Raw genomic sequence first — 24137 nt, forward strand, 5'->3', positions numbered from 1 at the left:
AATAACTCTCACCTCTGTGATATGGTATAAAGGATACGTGTTTCGAGGCCAGAGAAGAGGAAAGGCGAGTACAATACGGAGCTTGATGGAGGGTTCCTGGTCCATTTTAGGCAAGGGTGTAGAAAAGCAGGATCAACCTGGGCTACAAAGTCCAGCAGAAATAACCAAGCAGTTTCCAGACATCATCACAGCCAGGCTGGAAGCAGTATCTGGGGGACATCTGGTCTGGGGCAGTCATTGATTAATAAGGAACACCCAAATATGGAAGGCATGCCATCAGAGAAAGGAGAGGAGAGGGGAGTGGGGGTATGGGAGGATTCAGGGGTGCTCAAGACATAGGAAGAGCCAGGAGGTAAACCATGATCCAAGAAGAAGGCAAGAACAGGACAGTCATGACCCTGGCACTTCTAGAAGGTCACATCTGGTCACTGATGCTGGGCACAGGGCAGAAGGCACGTATACATACCAACCCTGTGAGCTTTGATGGGTCAGCTGTGGCTCTCCTGAGTCTTTACCATCTAAGCTGGACCATTGACTAGATCTAACCCTGACCACCTCTCAGCCAGATCTTCCATCTCTGTCAGAGCGAGGTAAGGACTTCAAGTCCAAAAAAAAAAAAAAAGTGAAAAGAAATGAAGAAAGGGCTCATGATTTTCTCCAGGACAAATTAAATTTTGGTGATTAAATTGTGAATGCAGTTTTTAATTTTTCTCTTACAAGGCAGTCTGATGAATTCCTTTTCCAACAGCTATTGGCTTTAGAGAATACACAATGGACCTTTTTAAATTACTTCTCCAAATCTCCCACTAGTGTTCAAAGTAATTGCCTTTCAATATCCCAATAACTGGTCATGGAGGTATTAAGAGTATGTTGGATAAACCCAGGAGCATTCTCAGTTCAGGAGGACAGGGTATGAATATCTGTGGTGTTGTGAGCCTGTGACACATCCCAGGGTTCAAGACCACTGTTGGGGTCATGGCTAGACTTCTCTGAACCTCAATTTCTTCCTATAACATCTGGAACAAAAATATTCATGGTCAAGACTGCCTGGGAGGATTGTAAATAGTGTATATGAAATATTCATCCCAGTGCCAGGATTGGAGAAAGGTATTGAGGACCCAGAATAGGAATTGTCAACCAATTGTGCCTCAAAAGATGCGCAGTACTAGGAGACTCAAGAAGGAATAATTGTAGACATGAACAAGTATTTCTGTCTACTTGCTCAGTAGCTGGGGTTTAAGGAAAGTGTTGCGGCTCTGGTAGAGCTTATATGTCAACACCACCGTGGACATGTGGTGTTTCCAAAAGAGGTGCTGGGTAATTTCCAAATGAGAGCCCATTTTCCCCTCAGTAGGGACTGGGCATTTCTACAAGAACTGTGAGTAACAATAGCTGGTTGAGTGAAGTCATCTGGATTAAATCTTAGATCTCCTTACTAGAAATAACTTGGCTTAGAGAGCGGAACAATCTTTTTGACTTAAGCTATATTTTGTGTTTTGCACTTACTATAAATCTATGGCCATAAATAGTTGTGTATTTATGATCACTCTGTTTTTGGATATTACCTTCTGGAAATTGCCCAACATTTATAAACTTGTTAATTCACAAAAATGTCCATCATAGTTATTTATAACATAGAAACATAATGCCACTGACAATTTGATTGGTAACTTATTGGAGATATCTACTTAATAAGATATTATAGTCATTTTTTTTAAAAAGCAGAAACAAGCAGGATACTGTAAATCCTAGCTATTAAGGAGATTGAGATACAGAGAATCACAATTCAAAGCCAGTCTGGGCAGAAAAGTCCATGAAACTCCATCTCCAAAACGTCCAGCAAAAAAAGACCTGGAGGTACGGCTCAAGTGGTAAAGCACCAACCAATCGAGCAAGCAGAGCAACATCCTGAGTTCTACTCACAGTACTGCCAGAATAACTAAGTAACTAATAAATATACATGCATATATACATATGTACATACACATTAATACTTTGATAAATTGCTAATGCAAATATGGGTTGGAAATTGCTATATATAATGTGATTATAATGATCTAAGTAAAACAGATACATAGAAAGATAACAACAATAAACATGCTAAAGTATTGAAATGAATACAAAAAATAATTCTACTTACCTCATTTTTCTTAGGCTTCATTAATGTAGTTGCCTCTTATTTTGTAATAAGATTAAAAGACAAAAATCACAGACAAAAAAACAATCCTGGTAGTTACAGGAGCAAATGTTGAGCTAAGGGTGAGCATGTGGGCAGATGGATGATGGCAGTGGGGGACAGGGAAGAATGCCCCTGCCGGTGTGCCAGAGGAAACACTTGAGTGAATGGCTGCAAGCAAACAGCCTTCTCCAGTGATTTCTTGTTATGTTTTGGTGTTTGCTGGAACATAAAAAACAAACAAACAAACCAACAAACTTGAAGGTGAAGAAGTTACTAGCAATTCTGAGTGCAGTCTTATTCCAAGATCCCTCCTTAATAGCTGAAATTGAAGATAACCCTACATCCCATAACTTCATGTCTCTTCTACCTCAATTAAGTTCTTGGTATGGCCCTCACGTTTGCATTTGTAAGTCTGAAAGCAAAGTTAGCTTATTTCTTTCGCTTTTTTTAGGATTGCATGCTCAGAGGACACTTTCGTGTCTTAAGATGTTAGAAACCTTGACCTTACAAAAGATATTTTTCTAACCTAAGTTGAGAACTTTCCCCTTGTCACTTTGAGGAAGCACAGTACTCTGCAGCTTCTCTTTGGCTTTTTCAAATCGCGAGTATCATGATGCTTGTGCTTTGGGACCATTATTAAGTAAAGTTAGGACTGCTGCAATAGCATGGCTCTGACACCAACACAGACAAGCTGAAAATCCAGATGGCTTCTTGGTGACCAGGTGTGGAAGGCATGTAGTGTGGCCACACCAGACACTAGGAGAGATGAAACAGCGTGGTGTGAAATTTCTTCACGCTATGCAAAATAGCCTGCAATTGAAAACTGATTGGGGTATTTTGAAAATTTGCATTGAATACTTTTGGATGAAACTGGACAGACAAAGCACAGAGAAGAGAGAACTATTGTACCGGATTTTGCCTGCCTGAATTCCTCCTCCCTGAAAGTTTATATCAGTATGTTTACTTAACACCTTGTGTTTTGGGGCTGGGGATTCAGTAGGTTGAATGATGTGGTGGCAGGCAGGCAGGCTGGAGCATTCAGGAATTCCACAAGCTCCATCTCATCCCACAGACTTATGTCTTGAGAGCAAAGTGTAACCCTCAGACCACAAGGAGAGACTCTTTGAAGCAACACTTGTAGGATCTGCATTCACCTCAGATTCCGATTCCATATCTCCAGAATGACACAAACTATTGCAAAGTTGGTTGGTTGGTTGGTTGGTTCCTTGTGGAGAATCAGGTGGTAGAATGAGAGCCTGACAGGTGTGATGGATCTATGTGGATCTCACCCTAAACAAACAAACGGAAAGACCTGGGACTTTCAACACCTTGAGCCTACATAGTATGAGGCAGTGTACACCGGCCTGGTAGGTGACCAGAGGTCCTTGCCCTCCCAGGCATAACTCCTAAAGCAATAGAAGAAATTACAACTGAAACTGCACCACCACTCTGGCTCAAACAGAATGCTTTGATCACTGAAGCTCACTTGCTCCAAGCTATCCAGACAAACATTTTTTACATTGTACAGAACAGAAAAAAAATGATTGTCAGAGAGTGAAAAACCTGACACTGAGTGTGGGGATCATTCTCTATTCTACTCAGGCATAGCATTCTCACAAATGGATTTCTACAGAGCTGATTTTTTTGTTATTATTGTTTTTCACCTGTTTCCGGTTATTTTTAGACAGTCCCCCCTCCTTTTCTTCCTTGTGGTTTGTGTTTTTGTTTTCGGCTCACTCCGAGAGGATGTTTAATATGGGAGCTGTCATTCCCCCGGTCTTTTCTCAATGCATATTGGCTAAATTGCTGCTTGACTTTCCCAGGGTGAGTGATTAAATTGGCTGCGCCTAGTTCTTTTCAACAAACACAATAAAATGGAATTGGTTGGAAGGATAGCTCAAAGGCAAGGAAGTCATTTGTCTGTCTTCAACCTCTCCTTAGAAACCCTGTTCTGTCTCTTGTAATTATGCTTGAGCAGCCATCCAGCTTCCCAGCCATGTTCTAGAGATGAGGGCCTCCTTGTGGGCTTACAACAGACCTCCACCTCGTGGGGGCTTCCCTCCACCTCTCTAGGTTTCTGGAGTCTGCTTGTGGCAGTGATGTGCCATAACACTGTTCTGGAAGGGAACTCAGGCCCTGAGCATAAGTCAGTGACTTTATGTGCTCATTTGTGAAGGCCCTATGTGGGCCTCAGTGTCTCCACAATAGAATGTGTGCATTGGATGCTGTGGTTTTTATGATTCCCTCCACACTGAGATCTCATGCTTTTTGGCTTGTGATCCATGAGACAGGAGTTTCTTAAACTCTGCAGCTACAACAGAGACAGGAGCCGGAAAGAAAGGGGACAGAGAGGAATGCTGTTAAGACATGACACATCAGGGCTGTTTCCTCACTTTGCATCATCAGGAAGCTGAGCTCAAGGGGGCCATTTGTTGAGGATGCAGCAGGAGGAAGTGAAGCCAAGATGGATGAAGAGCAAAAGGAGATAAGCAGGGGCAGGGCCTGGCCACCCAGAGCCCTTGAATACTGCCATTGTCCCCACTGAGCTGCCTAGGCAGAGAAGCCATGAGTCATACACTTCCCTGTTCTGTCCACATGAAGGCAATCAGTCCCCAGCTCCATTGACTCCCTGTCTTGATTTGGGTTTGGGGTGCTGGGGATTACACTCAAGGATTTAAGCATGCTAAGCACACACTCTACCACCAAGTACATTCTCAGCCAGTATCTCTTCTTTTCCTTTCTCATGATCAAAGGTCAGGTTAGCCAGAGCCAGTGGCTCATGCCTGTAATCCTAGCTACTCAGGAGGCTGAGATCTGAGGATCAAGGTTCAAAGCCATTTTTCAAGGTTTTCAGCACAGGCAGAAATGTCTCCATAAGACTCTTATCTCTAATTAACCGCTCAAAAACGTAAAGTAGAGTTATAGTTTAAAGTGGTAGGATGCTAACTTTGAGCAAAAGAGCTCAGGGACAGTACCCAGGCCCTGAATTCAAGCCCAATAATTGACTAAAAAAAAAACCCAAAACAATATTCAGGTTAGTCTTCCTCTCCCCTCTCCCTCCCTCTCTCCCTCTTTCTCTCTTGCTCAATAATATTGAGATGTTTCGTTTTCTTTTACAAGTAGAAGGAACAACGTATAAATAATTTATATTAAGCAAACTATAACTATTCTGTTAGTTCTAACATGGCATTGGTTTTCCTAAGCCAATCCAAGAAGACTTCTTCTCGTTTTAAGACTGCATCTGATAGGAAGACGACGTTATTGCTGGTGGGATGCCTGAAGCACATCCCTTCCTCTCTCACCTGTGGCTTCCGTGACTTTGGTTATGTTGGGGCACATTCTCCCAGGCAGGCACTGACTTCACACCAACCCTGACACTATTTAAACCTGACCAACATAATTACCAATTCATGATAGCACTTAACCACTCTTCATCCTACTGCAGAAATTAGCCTGTGCACTGGGACATTAAAATGTTGTTTGGTAATCTAAAATTCTCTTCGTCACTCATCATCTCTAGCAGGGCCCCACACAGTGTATTTGTAGGTAAGCCGTGCCTGCACATTCTCACCTGTGCTCTCCTCATTCATCTCTTAGTCCCCACAGACAGTTGGTAACTTCCTGCATGTGCACCCAAGTCCTTTCTCAGAGCCTGGTCTCTCCCTAGAGTGCTTTATCTCCCTCCTCTCTCCATCCAGCATTTGAATGCATCCTTTAAGATCCTGTCCCCGATGCAAACCTGAAACCAAGCATCTGCTACTCCATTTTCATACCTTTCCTCTTGAGTACATCTTAAAATAACTACTGCCCTTCTTGAGTTCTTGAAGCATGTTCACCAACTCATTGGAGTGCCTATAAATAATATAGATATTTCTCTCGAGCCAAACAGAACGAGATGTAAACACAAGGAGATGCTTTATTTCAGAGTCTTTACTACACAAGAAACCCTTAAGATGAATTATTTGTTTACTAAATGATAGGAGAAGTCCACAAGGTTATAGCTGCTCATCTTTTTATACAAGGAGAAAGGCCTTGGCACCTGAGGTCTACATACCCATGAGGGTGTGACTGTCACACACTTGGCAGGACTCTTATTTTGTAAGACTCTTATTTTGCAGGACTCTTGTTTTGTAAACTATTCTCTGAGAGTGGGTCTGTGGCAGGTTCTTTTTGAAGCAGCCACAGAAGTCACTTCCACCTGTAACTGCTGACATTGTGGTAGTCCTGAAGTCCTGGGCAGTGACCACCAAAGCCCAAAATAAGTCAGCCATTGGGAGGGGCTCTGTCAAGAGACAAGAACATTGCCCCCAGCTGAGCCTCATGCAAAGCTACTGCCTGTGGGTTGTGGTTATGGCAGAATAAGAAGCAATATGCAGGCAGGACCGGAGAACCAGAGTTCAGTGGAATGAGGACAGGCTGACTTAGCACAAACTAGTGGACTCTGGTTTTACACAGGGGACTCAGAAGGGGGTCTACCTTCCATACACTATGAGGGTCCAGGGAGAGGTTTTCAGAGGAATGACATCATTTAAGATGCAATGTGAACTTCTGTCTAGTGTTTAGCTGTGCAGTTGAAGAGTATAGAGAGAAGAAACAAGCTGGGAACATGAAAGAACATTCTAGGAATGGTGAGTCTGGAGCTTGGGTGGGTGGGTGAAGCTAGGACTGGAGAGAGAGGAAGTATGCCCTGAAATGTAAAGGGCTAACAGCACAAAAGCTATTCAGACTTCATTCTTCTCATGGAAATAAACCAAGTAGGGAAAATGGAGTAACAGATGCTTGGTTTCAGGTTTGCAATGGGTACCGGATCTCGAAGGATGTACAGGAAAATTGGAGTTGGAGGCAATGCGTCATACTGGCTCTCTCAGGTCAATCCAAGAGATCAGGAAAGGCCTCTTGCACAGGACTTGGTGGTTCATAGGCAACTAGAAAGGCAGCCATGCTCCCTGGGGACAGCTTGCACAGGGTCTGTTGATGATTTTGGAAATCCTGACATCAGTTAGTGGTCTACCAGTTATGACTCTGTCAAAGAAAGGTTTCACAATTCAATATGGTTTCCACCATTATTTTACCTATCTAGTTAACAACCCGTTGAAAACAAATACGATAGTGTTGAAAGAAATCTGAAGCACAAATGCACAAGCCCAGGGCTGGTGGCTCATGCCTATAATCCTAGCTACTCAGGTGGTTGAGATCTGAGGATATGGGTTTGAAGCCAGCCTGGGCAAGCAAACCTCAGAGACTCTTATCTTCAATTAACCAGCAAAACATCCAGAAGTGAAGGTATGGCTCAAGTAATAGAGCACTAGCCCTGAGCAAAAAAGCTCAGGGACAGCCCCCAGGCCCTGAGTTCAAGCCCTAGGAGGAGAAAAATAAAGCACACATAACTTCAATGTGGAATTAATGAAATAAAGAAGGAAGGAATGACATGCCTATGCAGATTCTTTTGTGAAGATATCTGGGGATGTCTGGGAAGACCAGTGGACTCTTTGAGCAGTAGAATCTGAGCTGAGACCTCAAGCTGAGAGTGTTTGAACATGGTGAATGTATTTAGGGGAAGAGAAAAATGATGAGATTTGTGTGAGTAGCCAAAATAGCACCAACAAATAACTGTTGTTAATGTGTGGTTTTTTTTAAAGAATTCTCAGACTCCCTGTTTCCATGGAAACAGAAATGGTATCCCATACCCTCTTTCAGGCTGTACCTGGATGGACTGCTCTGCCTGGCAGACAGTATGTATTATATTAGATAACCAGCTGGGTTTGTAATTAAAGACCTGAGTTCATACTAACATCCCAGTCAGCTTCAAGCCAAAAAGGGAAAGAAGCAGTGCTGGCTGGGACTCTCAAAGCCTAATTTACTCTTTTCCCTTTCTGTCTCCTTTCTCTTCTTTTTCTTTTCCTTCATTTTTAATTTTGTTCTGATTTCTTTCTCCTCCCCTTCTTTGTTCCATGTTCCTGATGAATCTTTTTTTTCATAAGTTTATTAAATCATTATAGGTATAACTCTGTACCAAATACCAGCTACCACATGTTATTTATTTTAGTGTGTGTGTGTGTGTGTATGCGTGTGTGCGTGCGTGGACACATGCGTGTGCCAGTCCTGGGGCTCAAACTCAGGGCCTGGGCCCTGTCTCTGAGCTTCTTTTGCTCAAGGCTCACACTCTACCACTTGAGCCATAGAGCCACTTTTCTGAATATGTGGTACTGAGGAATAGAACCTACAGCTTTTTCTGTGTATGTGGAACTGAAAAATAGAACCTAGAGCTTCATGCATGCTAAGCAAGCACTCTACCACTAAGCCACATTCTCAGCCCTTTTTGATTTTTAAAGCAATATAGAGTCTTTATATCATAATAGTATGCCTGAAATATTTTATTTGGGTACCTTCTGGGTTTGTTCTTAATTCATTCTTCAAAGTATCTGTGATCCAGACCTCAGGGAAAACTTCAAACCTGGAGCTTAAATATTGAACAGTCCAAACACATATCACATACACTTAGTATTCAAGAAAAAAAGAACTTCTCACTTAATAAAAGCACATTTATTTGACCATGCTTGCCAGGCACAAAGTTCAAGATTCCACATAGAACACACTTAAAAGTTACCAATGATCCTTGTTCTTAAGCACAGTCGCTCTCCCTGGGTATCTCCAGTGCTCCAGGTCCCAGGTCTTGGCCATGCATTTATGACCCTGGCCTGTCTGTCAATACTTCATACCCCACTGCTTCTCCCAGACATTTTAGCTTTCCCAGTCTGGGGGCTATTCTCATCTCTGGATAGCATTTATTCTTTTTAAAAAATATATTTTCTTTTAACTTTATTTAGTTTTTGTTTATGTGGTACCAAGGAATTAAACCCAGGGTCTCATGCCCGCCAGGCAAGCACTCTACCACTGAGCCACCTTCCCCCCCAGTATCTATGTGCTGAAGTGTTTTGCAATGAGGACACTTTTTCCCAAGATTTTAATCTTTGAACTTTTTATTTGTGCAGAATTATTTTTTGTAGTCGTAGGGCCTGAACTCTGGGCCTGGGCGCTGTCCCTCAGCTCTTCAGCTCAAGGCTAGCGCTCTACCACTTGAGCCACAGTGCCACCTTGGCTTTTTCTGCTTATGTAATGGTGAGGACTAGAACCCAGGACTCATGCATGCAAAGCAAGCACTCTATCACTGAGCCACCTTCCCAGCCCCTTGTGCAGCCATTTTAATCTTCTACATTCTTTTCCTTTCTTGGTGGATGCTCAACTCTTCCAGACCCACAAAGTAACAGATTAGAAAATCTTTAGTAGTCTAGGTTTAAATAAACAAATTTGCTCTGGTGGAATTGATGTTGCTATGAATTGTTGTAGAAAGAAACCTCTATACAAAGATATCTGATCTGTAAGATGAATAGGACACCACTAAATGCGAGTGAGAATTGTTGCAGATTGCAATGTTTCAACTTCAGTACTGGGAATATAATTCTTTAATGTAATATTAACAGAATAATGTCCATTTTTTCTTATGCATCAGAGCAGAAGCTTTTGTATTTCGTTTGTGTGTGTGTGTGTGTGTGTGTGTGTGTGTGTGTGTGTGTGTGTGTCCTAGGGCTTGAACTCAGGACCTGGGCACTGTCCCTGAGCTCTTTTGCTCAAGGCTAGTGCTCTGCCACTTGAGCTACAGTTCCTCTTCTGGCTTTTGGGTGTTAATGTGAGCTAAAGAGTCTCACAGACTTTTCTTCCTGGGCTGGCTTTGATTTGAGATCCTTAGATCTCAGCCTCCTGAGTAGCTAGGATTACAGGTGTGAGCCACTGGCTTACCTGAAGAGGCTTTTGTTAAATTAGCATGCATTGGTAGTACAAAAGTTCTTCACTTCCATATATACAGATAATGTACTTGGCTTGCATTCACCCTCTCTATTGCTCTTTTCTTAAATCCTGGTTTTATTTTTTACTTACAGTTTTTATTGGCTTTCCTCATCTATTTCCATATGTGCATATGATATACTGAGATCATATCACCCCCATCTTTACCCTCACCACCCTCTTCTTTCTCCATTCTCTCCTCCTAGTGCCCCACCCAAAATCCCCCTTTCACATTCATGTCCTATTTGTTTTCTAGGCCTAAATTCCACAGATGAAGTAAGACATGAACTATTTATCTTTCTGAGCTTGGCTTTTCAAATGTGGGGGGTCTCATATATATGTTATATTTTACATATTTTTTCCCCTGGTGCCAGACTCAGATCAAGATCTTTCTGCTTACAACCTATCCCATGGCTGGGATTATGGCTATGCACCACATGGTTTATTAACTGAGATGAGGTCCTGTTAACTTCCTTTCTAGACTGGCCTCAAACTGCAATCCTCCCAACCTCCACCACCTATATTCTGGATTAAAGGTAAACCACTATACCCAGACATAGATAGTTCCTTGGATCTGGTTTTAAGATAATTGCCACTATAACACAGAATATCCTAGATATGCAAGACTATTCATCTTTATCTTAAAAGAAGTGAGAAGCCACTGAAAGAATTTAAATGTGACATGACTTATTTAGTGAAATTTAAAGGATTTGGTGCCTTAAATCATAAATTAGAATGTGGAATGAGAATCAGGGGGTACTGAGTACTTTGGAGGAAAAATGACAGTTGCTTTGTTATGGAATTGCCAGCATCTAGAGGTAAAATGTGGAAATATGGAGCCATGTCACCTTTCCAATGAGGAGAACTTAGCCAAAGCCTTACTGGATGACAACGGACCCATGATAAGGAAGCCAGTTAAACCCTTATTTTGCTTGCCTACTGATTTGACTTAACTGAGTTTTTTGTCAAGTTAATTGGCACAAGATAGTTCCTGGTGGCTCACACCTGTAATCCTGCTCCTCAGGAGGCTGAGATCTGAGGATCACAGTTCAAAACCAACCTGGGTAGGCAAGGCTGTGAGACTCTTATCTCCAATTAATGACTAAAAAGCTAAAAGTGGAGCTGTGGCTGTAGGGGTAGAACACTAGCCTTGAGCAAAAAATCTCAGGCCCCAAGTTCAAGCCCAGGACAGATTAAAGAAAAAGGGTTACCAGCTATGATGGTTTGGTTCAAAACGACACCAAAGTGTGGTCCTCAACATGAAATACAACTCCCATAATGAAATATTAGACACCAATGATGGTACTTTTAGGTGATGAGGATTAGCTGACATCATTAAGGTAGCACCCCTGTGGCCCAATCACAGAGGCTTCTATTGAAAGAAGGCAGGACCAGAGGAGATGCAGACACAGCCGGCACATTTCTGCTACCCTACCCGCAAGGAGGTTATCACCAAGGTGGCCCTTGGCCTTACAGAACTGTGAGCCAAAATTAATTGCTTTTCTTTATAAAGTCACCAGTCTGAGGGGTTGTGTGTTAGCAATCTAACATGAACTACTTATCAGGATGGCTTACTCCATTTTTAGTCTCTGATGGACACACAGGTAAAGTCATCTTTACTCTTAAGGCACATAAAGTTTATGTCATGACCAAAGACAAATCCCACAGCCTTTCAGCGCCCAGTGGGAGCTCAGCACAAGGCTCTGGGGGCTGGTGGGGCACACACCTGCCTTTTGTCTTTCAGGCGACATCTGGAAGATGGCTGAGCACAATACTTCTGGGAATTCCTCCTGCGATCCTCTTCTGACGCCCCATCTCACCAGACTCTACTCTGTCGTGCTCCTGGGGGTCCTGACAGGTATCATAGCTATCTTGTTCTGGCTGGTGAAGATGAACTCCCGCTCAGTGACCACCACAGCCGTGGTTAACCTGGTGGTGGTCCATGGAGTCTTCCTGCTGACCGTGCCGTTCCGCCTGGCCTACCTCATCCAGGGCACCTGGGCATTCGGTCTGCCCTTCTGCAAATTCGTGAGTGCCATGCTGCACGTGCATATGTACCTCACCTTCCTCTTCTACCTGGTCATCCTGGTCATCAGGTACCTCACCTTCTTCAAGGGCAAGGACAAGGTGGAATTCTACCGCAAGTTGCACGCTGTGGCTGCCAGCGCAGCCCTGTGGATCTTGGTCATCGTGATTGTGGTACCTGTGGTAGTTTCTCAGTATGGGAATCGAGAACACCACTGTTTCAGATTCCATAAGGAGCTTTCCCGTGACTATGTGCAGATTCTCAACTATCTGATAGTCGTGTTTGTCATCGCCACAGCGGCCCTTCTCCTGGGATTCCAAGTCTTCCTCACCGTCTCCATGGCCAGGAGGCTCCGCCACTCTTTACTGTCCCATCAGGAGTTCTGGGCTCAACTGAAAAGCCTAGTTTTCATAGCTATCATCCTGGTTTGTTTTCTGCCCTATCAGATCTTCCGGATCTATTACCTGTATGTGGTCGGCCACTCCAAGGGCTGTAACCACAGCTTTGCCTTTTACAACGAAATCTTCTTGAGTGTGACAGCAATCAGCTGCTGTGACCTGCTGCTCTTTGTTTTAGGGGGGAGCCGGTGGTTTAAACAGAGGATCACTGACCTGTGGAACTGCCTTCTGTGCTGTTAGCCAACACCAGAGTATTTACTTCTTTATAGGCAGGGCCCGGGGGAAGGCTGGATCAAAACCTTGCTTGATTCAGCAAGACTAAAGGATTATAAAATATCAGAGCACTTGTCCCTGCTCATACTTGGTCCCTGTGGTCTCTGAAGGAGAAGACCCAGGAAGCTACAGTTGTACAGTGCTGGCCAGGACACAATGTCTACATGCCCCGTCCAGGCAACATGGTCCAACAGGTGCTAGAGATTCATTAAGACTTCTTTAATTTTGAGGTTTAAAACATGATCTTTTTTTGGTGGTGGAGGTTATGTTCAACTACTTTTTTATTTTTTACTTCACTTTGATTAGGTCAATCCTAATCAGAAGCTAGCTCCAAAGGCACAAAACCACACTTGGATAACCAGACAAGAAAGTCCATTCTGTTCACGGCCTGGCAAAACGCAGATAAGGAGATGAATAGAACAAAACATTTATAGATTATCTTAATTTATCCAGATCAAAGAGAAAGTCAGGACTAACACAGGTTTTCTTGATTTGTGTTTAGAAAGATTGAGTTCGACATGGGGAAATAACTGCTCAAAACCACCAATTTTGTTCTGTTTTTCAAAAAGTTCTAAATATGCTGAACACACCTAAATAGTGGTAAAACTACCCTCAGAACATTCTGGCTGAGCACAGGTGCCTCACGCCTGTAATCCTAGCTACTCAGAAGGCTAAGATCTCAGATCTTGGATCAAAGCCAGCCCCATCAGGAAACTCCATGAGATTCTTATCTCCAAGAAACCACTAAGAAACGGGAAGTGGTGCTGTGGCTCAAGTGGTAGAGCGCTAGCCTTTAGCTGAAGAGCTGAAGGACAGTGCCCAGGTCCAGAGATCAAGCTCCACAACCAACCAACCAATCAACAAACAAACAAAATTCTGGACCAGTGGGCTGCTGACAGTCAAATGAATTCCTAAGGGAGATAATCTCTCCCTTCCTTACCTTTTCTCTTTGTGTGTGTGTGTGTGTGTGTGTGTGTGTGTGTGTGTGTGTGTGTTCACACACATGTGTGTGTTTGATTTCTGGTCAACTTTGGCCACAGTTTAGTAGAAGGGTTTTTTCGGGGATAGGAGTGGGAAGGGGACATGAAGTTATACTAAAATCTTTAGAGTTCAGTCACTCTTAAGGTTATATAGCTTTTTGTTTGCTTGCTTTTGTTTTTGTGTTGGTCATAGGGCTTGAACTCAGGGCCTGGGTGCTGTCCCTGAGCTTTTTTTCCTCAAGGCTAGTGTTCTACCACTTGAGCCACAGCTCTACTTCTAGTTTTTTTGGTAGTTAATTGAAGGTAAGAGTCTCACAGACTTTTCTGCCCAGGCTGGCTTTGAACTGTAATCCTCAGATGTCAGCCTCTTGAGTAGCTAGAATTACAGGTGTGAGCCACCAGTACCCAGTTAAACTATGTGTTCTTATATAAATGAAAACTACGTTATTAAAAAAGAAAAGAAAAAGTTTTCAGAAACACTTGGAATAACCATTGTTTTAGACTCTATGAAATTATCCTGCATTTAGAAGTTTTCTGAATATTTAAAGAATGAATGAATAAATGTACTTCAAAGTGATAAAAAAAATTGTAGCCTTTAAAAATATTGAATCATGTGGGTTTTCTTACCACAGTCTGAGTAATATGTTGTAAGTTGATTCATAACTTACAACATATGCCACATTGAACTATATTAAATGATTATCTTTAGAGCTTCTATAAACATTTGTTTGTTCCTTTGTTTTCTTTTCCTCCTACTCATATAATACTCCACAGCCCTCACGGTTTCATTAACGTGAAAGTTCCCAAGGAGCTATTCCGCTCTCATACTTAATGCTTCAGAAAACCTCAAGTGATTCATGGTATGAATAGAAGAACAAGCACATTAAGAGACCTTTCTTGTCCCAAAAAAGGACCTTTTTCCTTCTCATCTCCATCTCCTTCTCTCTCTCCCTTTCTCTTTCCAGTCTCCCTCTTTTCTTTCTTACTCACTTTTGTTTTTGTTCTCTGGAAGATATCATCTTAAATATCAAAAATAAAGCCAGGCTCCACTGGCTCACACCTGTAATTCTAGCTAGCTACTCAAGAGGCTGAGATCTGAGGATCACAGTTCAAAGCCACTCCAGGAAGGAAAGTCTGTAAGGCTCTTATCTCCAATTAAGAACCAAAAAAGTCAGAATTGGAGCTATGACTCAAGTGGAAACATTCTAGCCTTGAGCAAGAAAGCTCAGAGACAGTGCCTAAGCCCTGTGTTCAAACCCCAGGACCAGCACACAAATACACAAACACACACACACACACACACACACACACACACACAGGTCAAGAATAGATGCCAAAAATCCACACATCCTTTCTTCAAGTCTCTCCACCTTCTGTCAGACCTGCAGTCTTCAGTTCATGAGGATCCAACGCTACAGGCCAGCTCTCAACTGATGCTCAATTCAACAGTCCATTGGGCTGTCATGTTCTTTGATTGCTCAATTGCCTTGCAGAATTTCAGTAACAGCAGTGCACATGTGCACAGCAATGACCACATTACTGAGCTGAGCAGTGACGCAAACCTGACCAAGGCACTGGGTTTTGTTAGGTGTATTAGCCCCGGTTAAGATGCTTTACAATTAGGAGATCCGATAGATGTAGTGGGAACTCAGGCCTGCAAACACTAAGCAGAGAGAGAAAGTTCACAAAGGAAAAGGAACTGGGAGATGTGAAAGGAATGCTACTTTCCCAGTAAGACCTCACACCTGAACACATCCTAGTCAAGGATTTGAATTGTAAAGACAAAGAACAAATGTCAGTAAAGCTAAGCAAGAGAAGGCCTTACTAGTAAGATATCCAACAATTAGGTAGCTGTTAAATATTTTCTCTCACAGTATAAAGGCTGGAAGATGAGGAACTTGGGGTGTTGGGGAGATGAATACCTATTGGGTTTTGTTGATCATGTCATGGCTGTACACTCTGGGAGCAAGCAAATAGTTATGTGTGCTCCTTGTGAACAAAGGGGATTCGGGGGCATTTCCCCCCGGGAGATTGTGGATGATCACCTGGCAATCAGGGTTTCTCCAACATTATGATTTTCCCCCAGGAGGACAGTAACTCTCCTTCACCTTGAGACCCTGTCATCACTTTCCCAAAGTTGCTTGAAAATCCCTTCACAATAGGATTCCTTTCTTCCCACTGAGTCTGTTTCTTCTGTGGTTCTTGCAGGAGAAAGGCCTTTTCCAGATTCCAGCTGCTTGGACTCATGTCTGTGCCCATCACCTCTGTGATATTAAGGAAGTTAATATTTCCTTGGTCATTTCAGTTGGTATTGGTTTTGTATGCTCTTCCCCTTTGAACCATCTTCAACATTTTGCCTTGCATTTAAATTTTATCTTCATGTTTAGTTTCAGAGCATTATATCCTAAAATGTTCTACCATTGTAGAAAACTTCCCTTTCATTGTCTTCATTTTTATCATAACCCACGGACTTATAAATTCACCTTGAACCTCTTTATAGGAAACACGTACTTTGAATTTTATGAATGGTTCAGAATTGGCTGACACACTTCACAGGTTTTTTTTCCCTTGTATTATTCCAAAAAACATTTTCCCAAGGTGCTCTCTTTACCATTAGAATAGTTCTTGTGGACTTGGTCCCACGTTATCTTTTGCTCCTGTTTAAGTGTTTCTTGGTGATAAGAAATCAAGCAGGCCTCAACAGTCCCTTCAATGGAGGTAGTGACTTCCTTTCAACAACTGCTTGTCAAGGTCATTTCTGGTGCCCGTAACTAGCCTAGAGGCAGGACAAAGGCTACAGGGATTTTAGAAAACTCTCCCAGACTCACAGATTCTTATTTATGATTGCTAAGGCCACTGTGCAGATGCCAGCTCTGTGTGCCCAGACTAACTCTGGGTGAAGCTCTATCCTTGTAGCCAGCCCTCCTCCACCCAGGAACAATGAACTTCTATATAACCTATTAGTCTTAAATGGGAGGTGATGGAGACAATGAGAAATGCAAGGGAGAGAGTCTTTTCTGAAGTTAAATATATTCACTGTTACATCACAAAATAGAATTTCATAATCTACCTGTATGGTATTACAACCCAATGGAAATATCAAAAACACAAATTATAAGAATATGTTTATATGACTTACATGATGTTGGTTGTGGTTCTAGCAGCACAGAGATAATTTTCTTGGCAATATCAGTCAATTTCCAGTCTTTGGCCTCGGGTTCCCCTTTGGCTCAGTTTTGTGTATCATAGAGATATGGAATCTTGTGACTGCTGTTGCTATGACAACAATTTAAGATTGAAGTTCATGGTAGATATCCAAGAAGTGAATACACATGGAATGGAAAGAACTTAATTGGGGCATATTAAATTTTTAAATTAATTCTTTAATGCATAGTAGAAGATTAAATGCTGAATTTATTTTTTTAAGTATAAGTTTATTGTTATGATTAGAGTGCTGTTCAGGGTGGTTACCATTCCATAAGTCAGGTAATGAGTACATTTCTCTTTGAGGACAATGTTACCCCTTACTATGCTTTCCCCAGTTTACCCCTCCTGTCCCTGGACACAAGGTGCATAGTTCATTTAAAAATGCTACATTTGCTAAAGGGTAGTTTGGCCTAGAATATTTGAATTTTCTTTAAAATATCCAATAGGGTGAAAATGTGTGCATGATATATTGTGTTAGAGATAAGAAGGGCAGAGAAAATTCTGTCTACCCTGCTGAGGAAACACAGTTACTAAAAAAAAAAAAAAAATGAGATTCACATATTCAGTTTCGACTCACTGAGCTCAGTGAAGAGGATCAACTATAGTGCATGATATAAATGGACTTTCTCTACTGTGACGCTTTGTAACCACAAAACTTTTTAAGATTCTGAAATATCAGACCCAGCTCTAAATGATCACTTAGCTCAAAATGTTAAAACCACAAAGTTGTGACAGTTTCACGAATGCCTCCATTATTTTAGGTCCTATCCCTTCTCTTCTATGCAAGACTTTGCCCTCGCAACTGCAGCTTCAAACTCCCATCGCACTGTTTTCTGTCCTGAGAACACCCACATCTGCAGAAAAGACACTGAACTAATGAAACAAGACCTTCCCCCAGATTTGCACCCGAGTCTCCAGTCAAAGCCAGCTCCTGACTTCACTTCCTTCTACGGTTCATATCAAGAAATAGTTGTGAAAAGCATTGTCTACATTCCCTGCAGCCCCTTTATTATCTTTGCCCAGTTCCACAGTTTCCCGGATATGCTTAGCACCACACCCATGTTGCCAAGGTCATTAACTGTCTTAGTTTACAAGTGCAGTGGTTAATAATAAGTCTTCATCTAAATCTCTAGGAAAAGCTTGATACAGTTGAGCAATCTCTTTTGATTGAAACAACTTCATTTAGGTGTTGGAAAGCTTCCTGTTCTTAGTTTTTTTTCCCCTCTATCTCTTGAGTTATTCCATTTCATTTTTTTGTCACTCATTCTCCTCTCTTCAGTCCCTAAATATTGGGGTGCCACAGGATTCAGTATTCCGGAACTTTCTGCCTCTCTCTACAGCCTTTCTGAAAAGATTTCAGACAGTCTTGTGACTTTCAATATCATCTATAGTGAATGATGGAAAAGAAGGCATTGATCAATATGTGTTGTCATATAATGACATGTTGAATTGAAACCCTTTTGTACCACATCTTAAGGATATATATGTCACCTATAAGCTGAATTTTACAATGTATATCTCTTGCCTTTTCCTCTCTCCTGGACTCCAGCCATGAATACAGAACAAGCAATTTAACTTAACCAGAGCAGAACATTGATTTCCTCCCTTAAGTGACTAACCTTCCTCATCTCAGCAAATGGTACTACTTCTTACCCATTTAATCAGACCAAATACCCAGAAATTATTCTCAATGCTCTTTGTATCCATCAAGGTCCAATCAGGAGACAGAAAACCAAATGGTCATTTAAACAGGGAAATCTTAACATAATGAGTCATTAGCTATAAAAGCAGATTGGAGTAATTAGGAATTAACCACTAAGAGGTAAAGAGAACTGAAGAACACAGGAATGGTGTGTGGCTGGAAACAGAAACAAGCAGTAGAGAGATGAATATGTTCCAAGTACTTCATATGGATGTATGGAAATATCAGGATAAACCTTCACTTTGTACTGGTAATATTAAACAACAACAACAAATATATACCTATAATCCTAGCTCCTCAGGAGTCTGAGATCTGAGGATCCTGTTTCAAAGGCAGCCCAGGCAGACAAATCCAAGAGACTCTTAAGCCCAATTAACCAGCAAAAAGAAATTGGAAGTGGAGCTGCAGCTCAGGTGCTAGATTACCAGCCTTGAGCAAAACAGTTGAGCAAGAGCACAAGATCCTGGGTTCAAGCACCATTACCAGTACAAACACACGCACACACACACACACACACACACACACACACACACACACACACACACACACACCTTCCAATCTGAGGCAGAGAATGTGGAAAGGAAATACACTTGGATTATGGAGCCCCGAGCTCAGGAGCACACAAACCTACAAGGTTCAAAATTCAGACATTGCTGGAAAGTGGTACTACTCTCAGGATAAAGGAAAAGTTCACAAAGCTGGTCCCCAAAGACAATCTATGCTGGGAATTTATCAAAGAGTAGGGATTCCTAAAGTGGGGATCTTTAAGGAGTAGGGTCCCTAAGGAATGGGGTCCTTAGGACCCTCCCTCTAAAGGGCTGTAGCTGTTGCCCCCACCCAGGAGGATGGATACTCCTGATTGGGAACATGCAGATCAGGGACCAGCTGCCCAGTGAGGGACCTGTCCTTCCTGTGTCTCTTCAGCACAGGCTCAGGACAAGCACAGTCCTGTACCTGGCCTCTTGACCAAGGAGATGTTCCAGTTCTGCAGCAGGGCAAAGAGAGGGCAGACCTGGATCTAACGGCAACATGGCCCCAGACAGCCTCTCTCCTTTACACTCCTATGCACTCTGTGGCCTGCACTGATGACCTTGCCTTGGAATACAACACTTATCTGACCACTTCACAGAGCCATATACTGCTGGGGCTGGGGACTTAGAACAGCCATTCTCAGCCTCCTTCAGCTTCTATTACACCACCAGCAGTTTTACACACACACACACACACACACACACACACACACACACACATACACACACACACACAAGCCCCCCTTTAAAAGCATAGATTAGATTTTGTTAGAATCCACCCCAAATTTCCCACTACCTTTTCATTCCACCCAGCTTAAAATGTAAGCTCCAGAACTGGGCCCTGCTTCCATTCCCCTCAATTTCTTCCCTTTCTATTGTGTTGTTGTTGTTGTTGTTGGCCTCTGAAACTTTGCATATGCTGTTCACGTGGCTGAGAGCATAACCCCAGGTTCTTCTAGATCACCACATCTGCTCCAACAGCATCTCAGCAGAGAGATGCTGACTGTTGAAAGGTGTAGATCTGCATTCTCTACCTTTCAGATGACTTTAATTTTTCATCAAATGTTAGCATCACTTACATATTCTTATTTATTCCTGCTTTTTATTAACCTTTTAACTACAATTTAGAGTGGCTGAAGGAAGGTATATTTTTAGGCCTTATTTGTTATTACAAGCTAGGGTTGTATTGCATTCAATACATATATGTTGAAAGAACAAATGGGTGAAGAAATGAATTCTTACTTTAACTGACAGACTCTGGTGCATCCTTGATCAGCCTTTATTAGTACATGAAGTATAAGTATGTTTCTGAATTACTCAGAACCTCAAGTTCCTCTGGTCTGCAACAGTATTTTAAAACATTCGACCTTCCGAGGAGTACTGTGGGAATTTATTGAATCAAATGATAATTCCTCCAAAATCCAGCCGAAAAACTTGTTACCAAGCAAAGCCAGCTCTTGATAGAATCCGACGACAGTCTGGAAAAGAGAAACCAAGGTACAGGGTTTATAGAGTCTTCATGGCTGGGCTGGGTGATTATAAAAAGTGGCTCTGGATAGAAACTTTGCTTTGGTGTTTACAGTAAGACAGGAGTGTAAAAGTGTGCCTAATTGACAGCACTGCTAGCTTTATTAGGTAAATGACTGCTATATGGCTGGAGTTGAATAGAGTCAGTTCTTCATTTCTGAAGTTCTGGAATTAATCAACTGCAAATTGAAACTACTGAGAGGGGAAATGATGTTTATAGCAGAACATGTGCAAACTATTTTTTATTGTCATGGTTTCTTAAACAATACAATATAAACACTATTTACATAGCATTATTCCATTTAGTCTCCAAAAAAAAATCCCCTGTAGGGCAACTATAGCCATAGTAGTCAATGTATATATGAGAAAAATGTAACTAGGTAAATGGAGGGATAAGTAGGTTTGGGAGAGATGAGGGAAACGCTGAAAAGGTGACATTGATCAAGATGCACGGTACAAACTGACATGCTGAATTGAAACTCCTCTGTACAACTTCTAATGGATATATTTTTAATCCTTTTTATGACGGGGTGGGGAATCAAGTGCTCCCTATTTTTAAAAGAATTCAAAGATCTTGTAGCTTATTTGAACTCACCCAGCTCAAATTCAGTTGTGCCATGTTCTCGTTGGCATTCCCTGTCAGCCCTTCCTTGCCACTTTGCAACCCAGTGTCACAATGGGCTGCTGGCAGTTTGGAGAAACGTAGATGGCAATATTCTGAGCCTGCCAAAGACACCATGCTGCCCTGGGGAAATTAAACCTCGTCTGCTCAGCCTGCTATGTATACTATTCTTTTTGAGTGGACTTTTGTGGTACATGGAGAGAAAAGTATAATCACCCTTGCACTTCACTGAGTTCTCTTTGTGTTCACTAATAATAAGGCAATTAGTATAATTTTAAGAAGTATAATTTTTTTCCTTGGAAAAAAAAAAGCTGACCTGCTCAGTTAATTAAAACTTTCACACTCAGAATAAGGGAATCAGACTTCAGTTGGCAAAAAAAAAATCCCTTAGGGCTTGTCCTCTCCTTGAAAACAGGTTTATTTTTTAAGGGTCTGGTGAGATTTTTGAGTTAAAATGTAAAAAGATTAGCCAAGGCTCTTCACCCTCATTGGAGCCTGCAAAAGAGCCAAGAGTTCTCTAGTCCTTGGGGTTTTAAAGACAAAGTAATTGTTTTTTTTCTACTTAGCCAGGAGGAAATGTGAGGTTTCTTTGAAAGCTTGAGGTCTGTTTCTTAGAACTGGAGATTCTGAAATCCTTGATGGCTAACGAACGGTATTTCATGGATTCCTTGGAACTGTCCAAGGTCATGGCGAGGGCACTGTGACTGGATACATTCACACCTGCGTCAGCCTCACAGCCAGCATTCCGCCTGGCCAAGAGCAAGCGTGGCTGAACTTTATCATCAGAATAAACAGAAAGCGTCCATCTTCACAGTTCCTTGTTGGAGCTTGTATTCTGCCATCTCCTGCTCTCTCATTCTGCCTAGCTCTTTATGGTCTGGTTTGTGAACACTGCACATCTTTATCCTCTCAACAACCTTGGAGACCCTGGGCCATGCCCTGCTGGAGACCCCTTCATCTCTGCGTTCATTAACCATTCTCTTTCAAACAAGTGTACTTACTCAAGCCTTGCTTGCTAGTCTCCAAATATGAACTCGCAGCCTGCTGCTAGGAAAGATGTGAGATCCACAGGGATTAGGAATTATTTCATAAATAAAGAGTTTCCTATTTTTTCTTTTTCTTTTTAAAAAATGCAGGATTAGGATTTAAACTCAGGGCCTTACACTTGCTTAGCACATGCTCTACTGCTGAGTCACACCTCCAGGCCCGCTTTTTACTGTTTATCTTTGAAACAGGGCCTCACTTCCTACCTAGATAAGTAACCTGGACTGCAATCTACCTATTTCAGCTTTCCAGCCCTTGTTAGGATGACAAGTACAAACCATCATACCCAGCTTGTCAAGAGGGAGTCTCTTGAACTGTTCTGCCTGGCCTGACCCAGAACTGTGATCCTCCCAATCAGTACGGGATGACAGGGGTTTGCCACTGCACCTGTCCGTGGGATCAGAGGGCATCTTGTGGACTTGTCTGCCCAGGCTGGTCTGGAACTATGGTTCTCCCATCCTCACCCTGACAAGTAGCTAGGATTACAGGCCTGAGTTGCCAGCACCAGCTGACACTGTTTTCTTTGGTAAATCCATTCAACCGAAGTATCTGTGAGAGAGAACCGGAAATGTAGCTAATGTGACTGAGGAAGTGAATCGTTAAAGTCTGTTGAACTTAAATGGACTGAAATAGTTACTGCTGGCAAACAGCTGCCACATTAGTTAAGGGCCCAGTCTTGCCACACTGAGGATGTGGCCCCTTTCTTCATTCCCCACATCTGCTTGTGAGTTAGAATTGCCAAATCTCAGGTCCAATGACCTGAGCTGGGGGACCCTATATTAGCAAAACCCAAGTTGGCCTGTGAGCACAGTCAGGCTGGAAGAATATTGCTCTAGAAGTTTTTTTCTTGATAGGTTTTGGGACAGATTCTCATATATAGCCCCAGGTTGGTCTCAAATTCATGAACCAACTGCCTTAGCCTCCCGAGGGCTAAGATTATAGCCATGTGCCATCATGCTTGGTTGGAAAGTTGATTTTTTTAAAGCCTATGTAAGATGCGTGTTTGTATCTCTGTACATACCGTGGATTTTCTCTAAGTCTTTCTTGTCACATTAATCAGATAACACTCTGATGCATATCTTGATTGAACTCCTTCTGGGTGTCAAGATCTGAAGATAATTATCATTTCAGAGAGCAGTTGAGTCTAATCTATGGATCTGAGCAGCATCTCTGTCTTTGCTCTAGCACACATCATGTGTTACAAAAGCCACCGGCTCCTCTGGGAGCTCTGGGCCTTCTATAAAGGCCCAGAATGAAGAGGGGGAGGACAAGGCTAAACCACATTATCCTCTAACTTGCAAAGGGGTAAACAACCCTTCCTATAAGAAGATCAGACTTGGACCCTCAGGGACCAGAGCAGATTCACATGATGCGTTGAAAGATCTGAAATACAATTATGGGAGAAATCTTACGTTGAATAAAATGTTTCCTTATTCTTGATTAGATGTCTCCATCCTCTGGGATGCTTCCAAAGAGTTAAGAGATGGAATACCCACACCAAACAAGAACTTCTGGAAGACTGGGAGCCTCTGCCTGCAGTGCCTGCCATAGAGCAGATCAATATGTATTTATAGAGGCTAGCCTAAGAGGCACAGCACTGGCTCTCCGTGTTCCTTGATAGTCTGCCTCTGAGTACCCAGTTCCTTCCCTGTAAATTGACTATGCCTAAACCAGGCCCCAGTGGCTCACGCCTGTAATCTTAGCTACTCAGGAGGCTAAGATCTGAGGATTGTGGTTCAAAGCCAGCCTGGACAGGAAAGTCTATGAGACTCTTCTATACAATTCTGCCCTGGGCCATGCAGGCCCT

General features: G+C 42.3%; 1 protein-coding gene across 1 annotated transcript; it reads left to right on the forward strand.

The window, feature by feature from the left end:
- Nucleotides 1-11779: 11779 nt before the first annotated feature.
- Nucleotides 11780-13349, forward strand: LOC122120778 (probable G-protein coupled receptor 141). The gene has a single exon (XM_042695016.1). The coding sequence runs from the start codon at nucleotides 11780-11782 to the stop codon at nucleotides 12683-12685; it is 906 nt and encodes a 301-aa protein (XP_042550950.1). The 3' UTR covers nucleotides 12686-13349.
- The last annotated feature ends 10788 nt before the right edge of the window (nucleotides 13350-24137 follow it).

The sequence above is a fragment of the Dipodomys spectabilis genome, unplaced genomic scaffold, assembly GCF_019054845.1.
Source record: "Dipodomys spectabilis isolate Male_0828 unplaced genomic scaffold, ASM1905484v1 ptg000178l, whole genome shotgun sequence".
Classification (NCBI taxonomy): Eukaryota; Metazoa; Chordata; class Mammalia; order Rodentia; family Heteromyidae; genus Dipodomys; species Dipodomys spectabilis.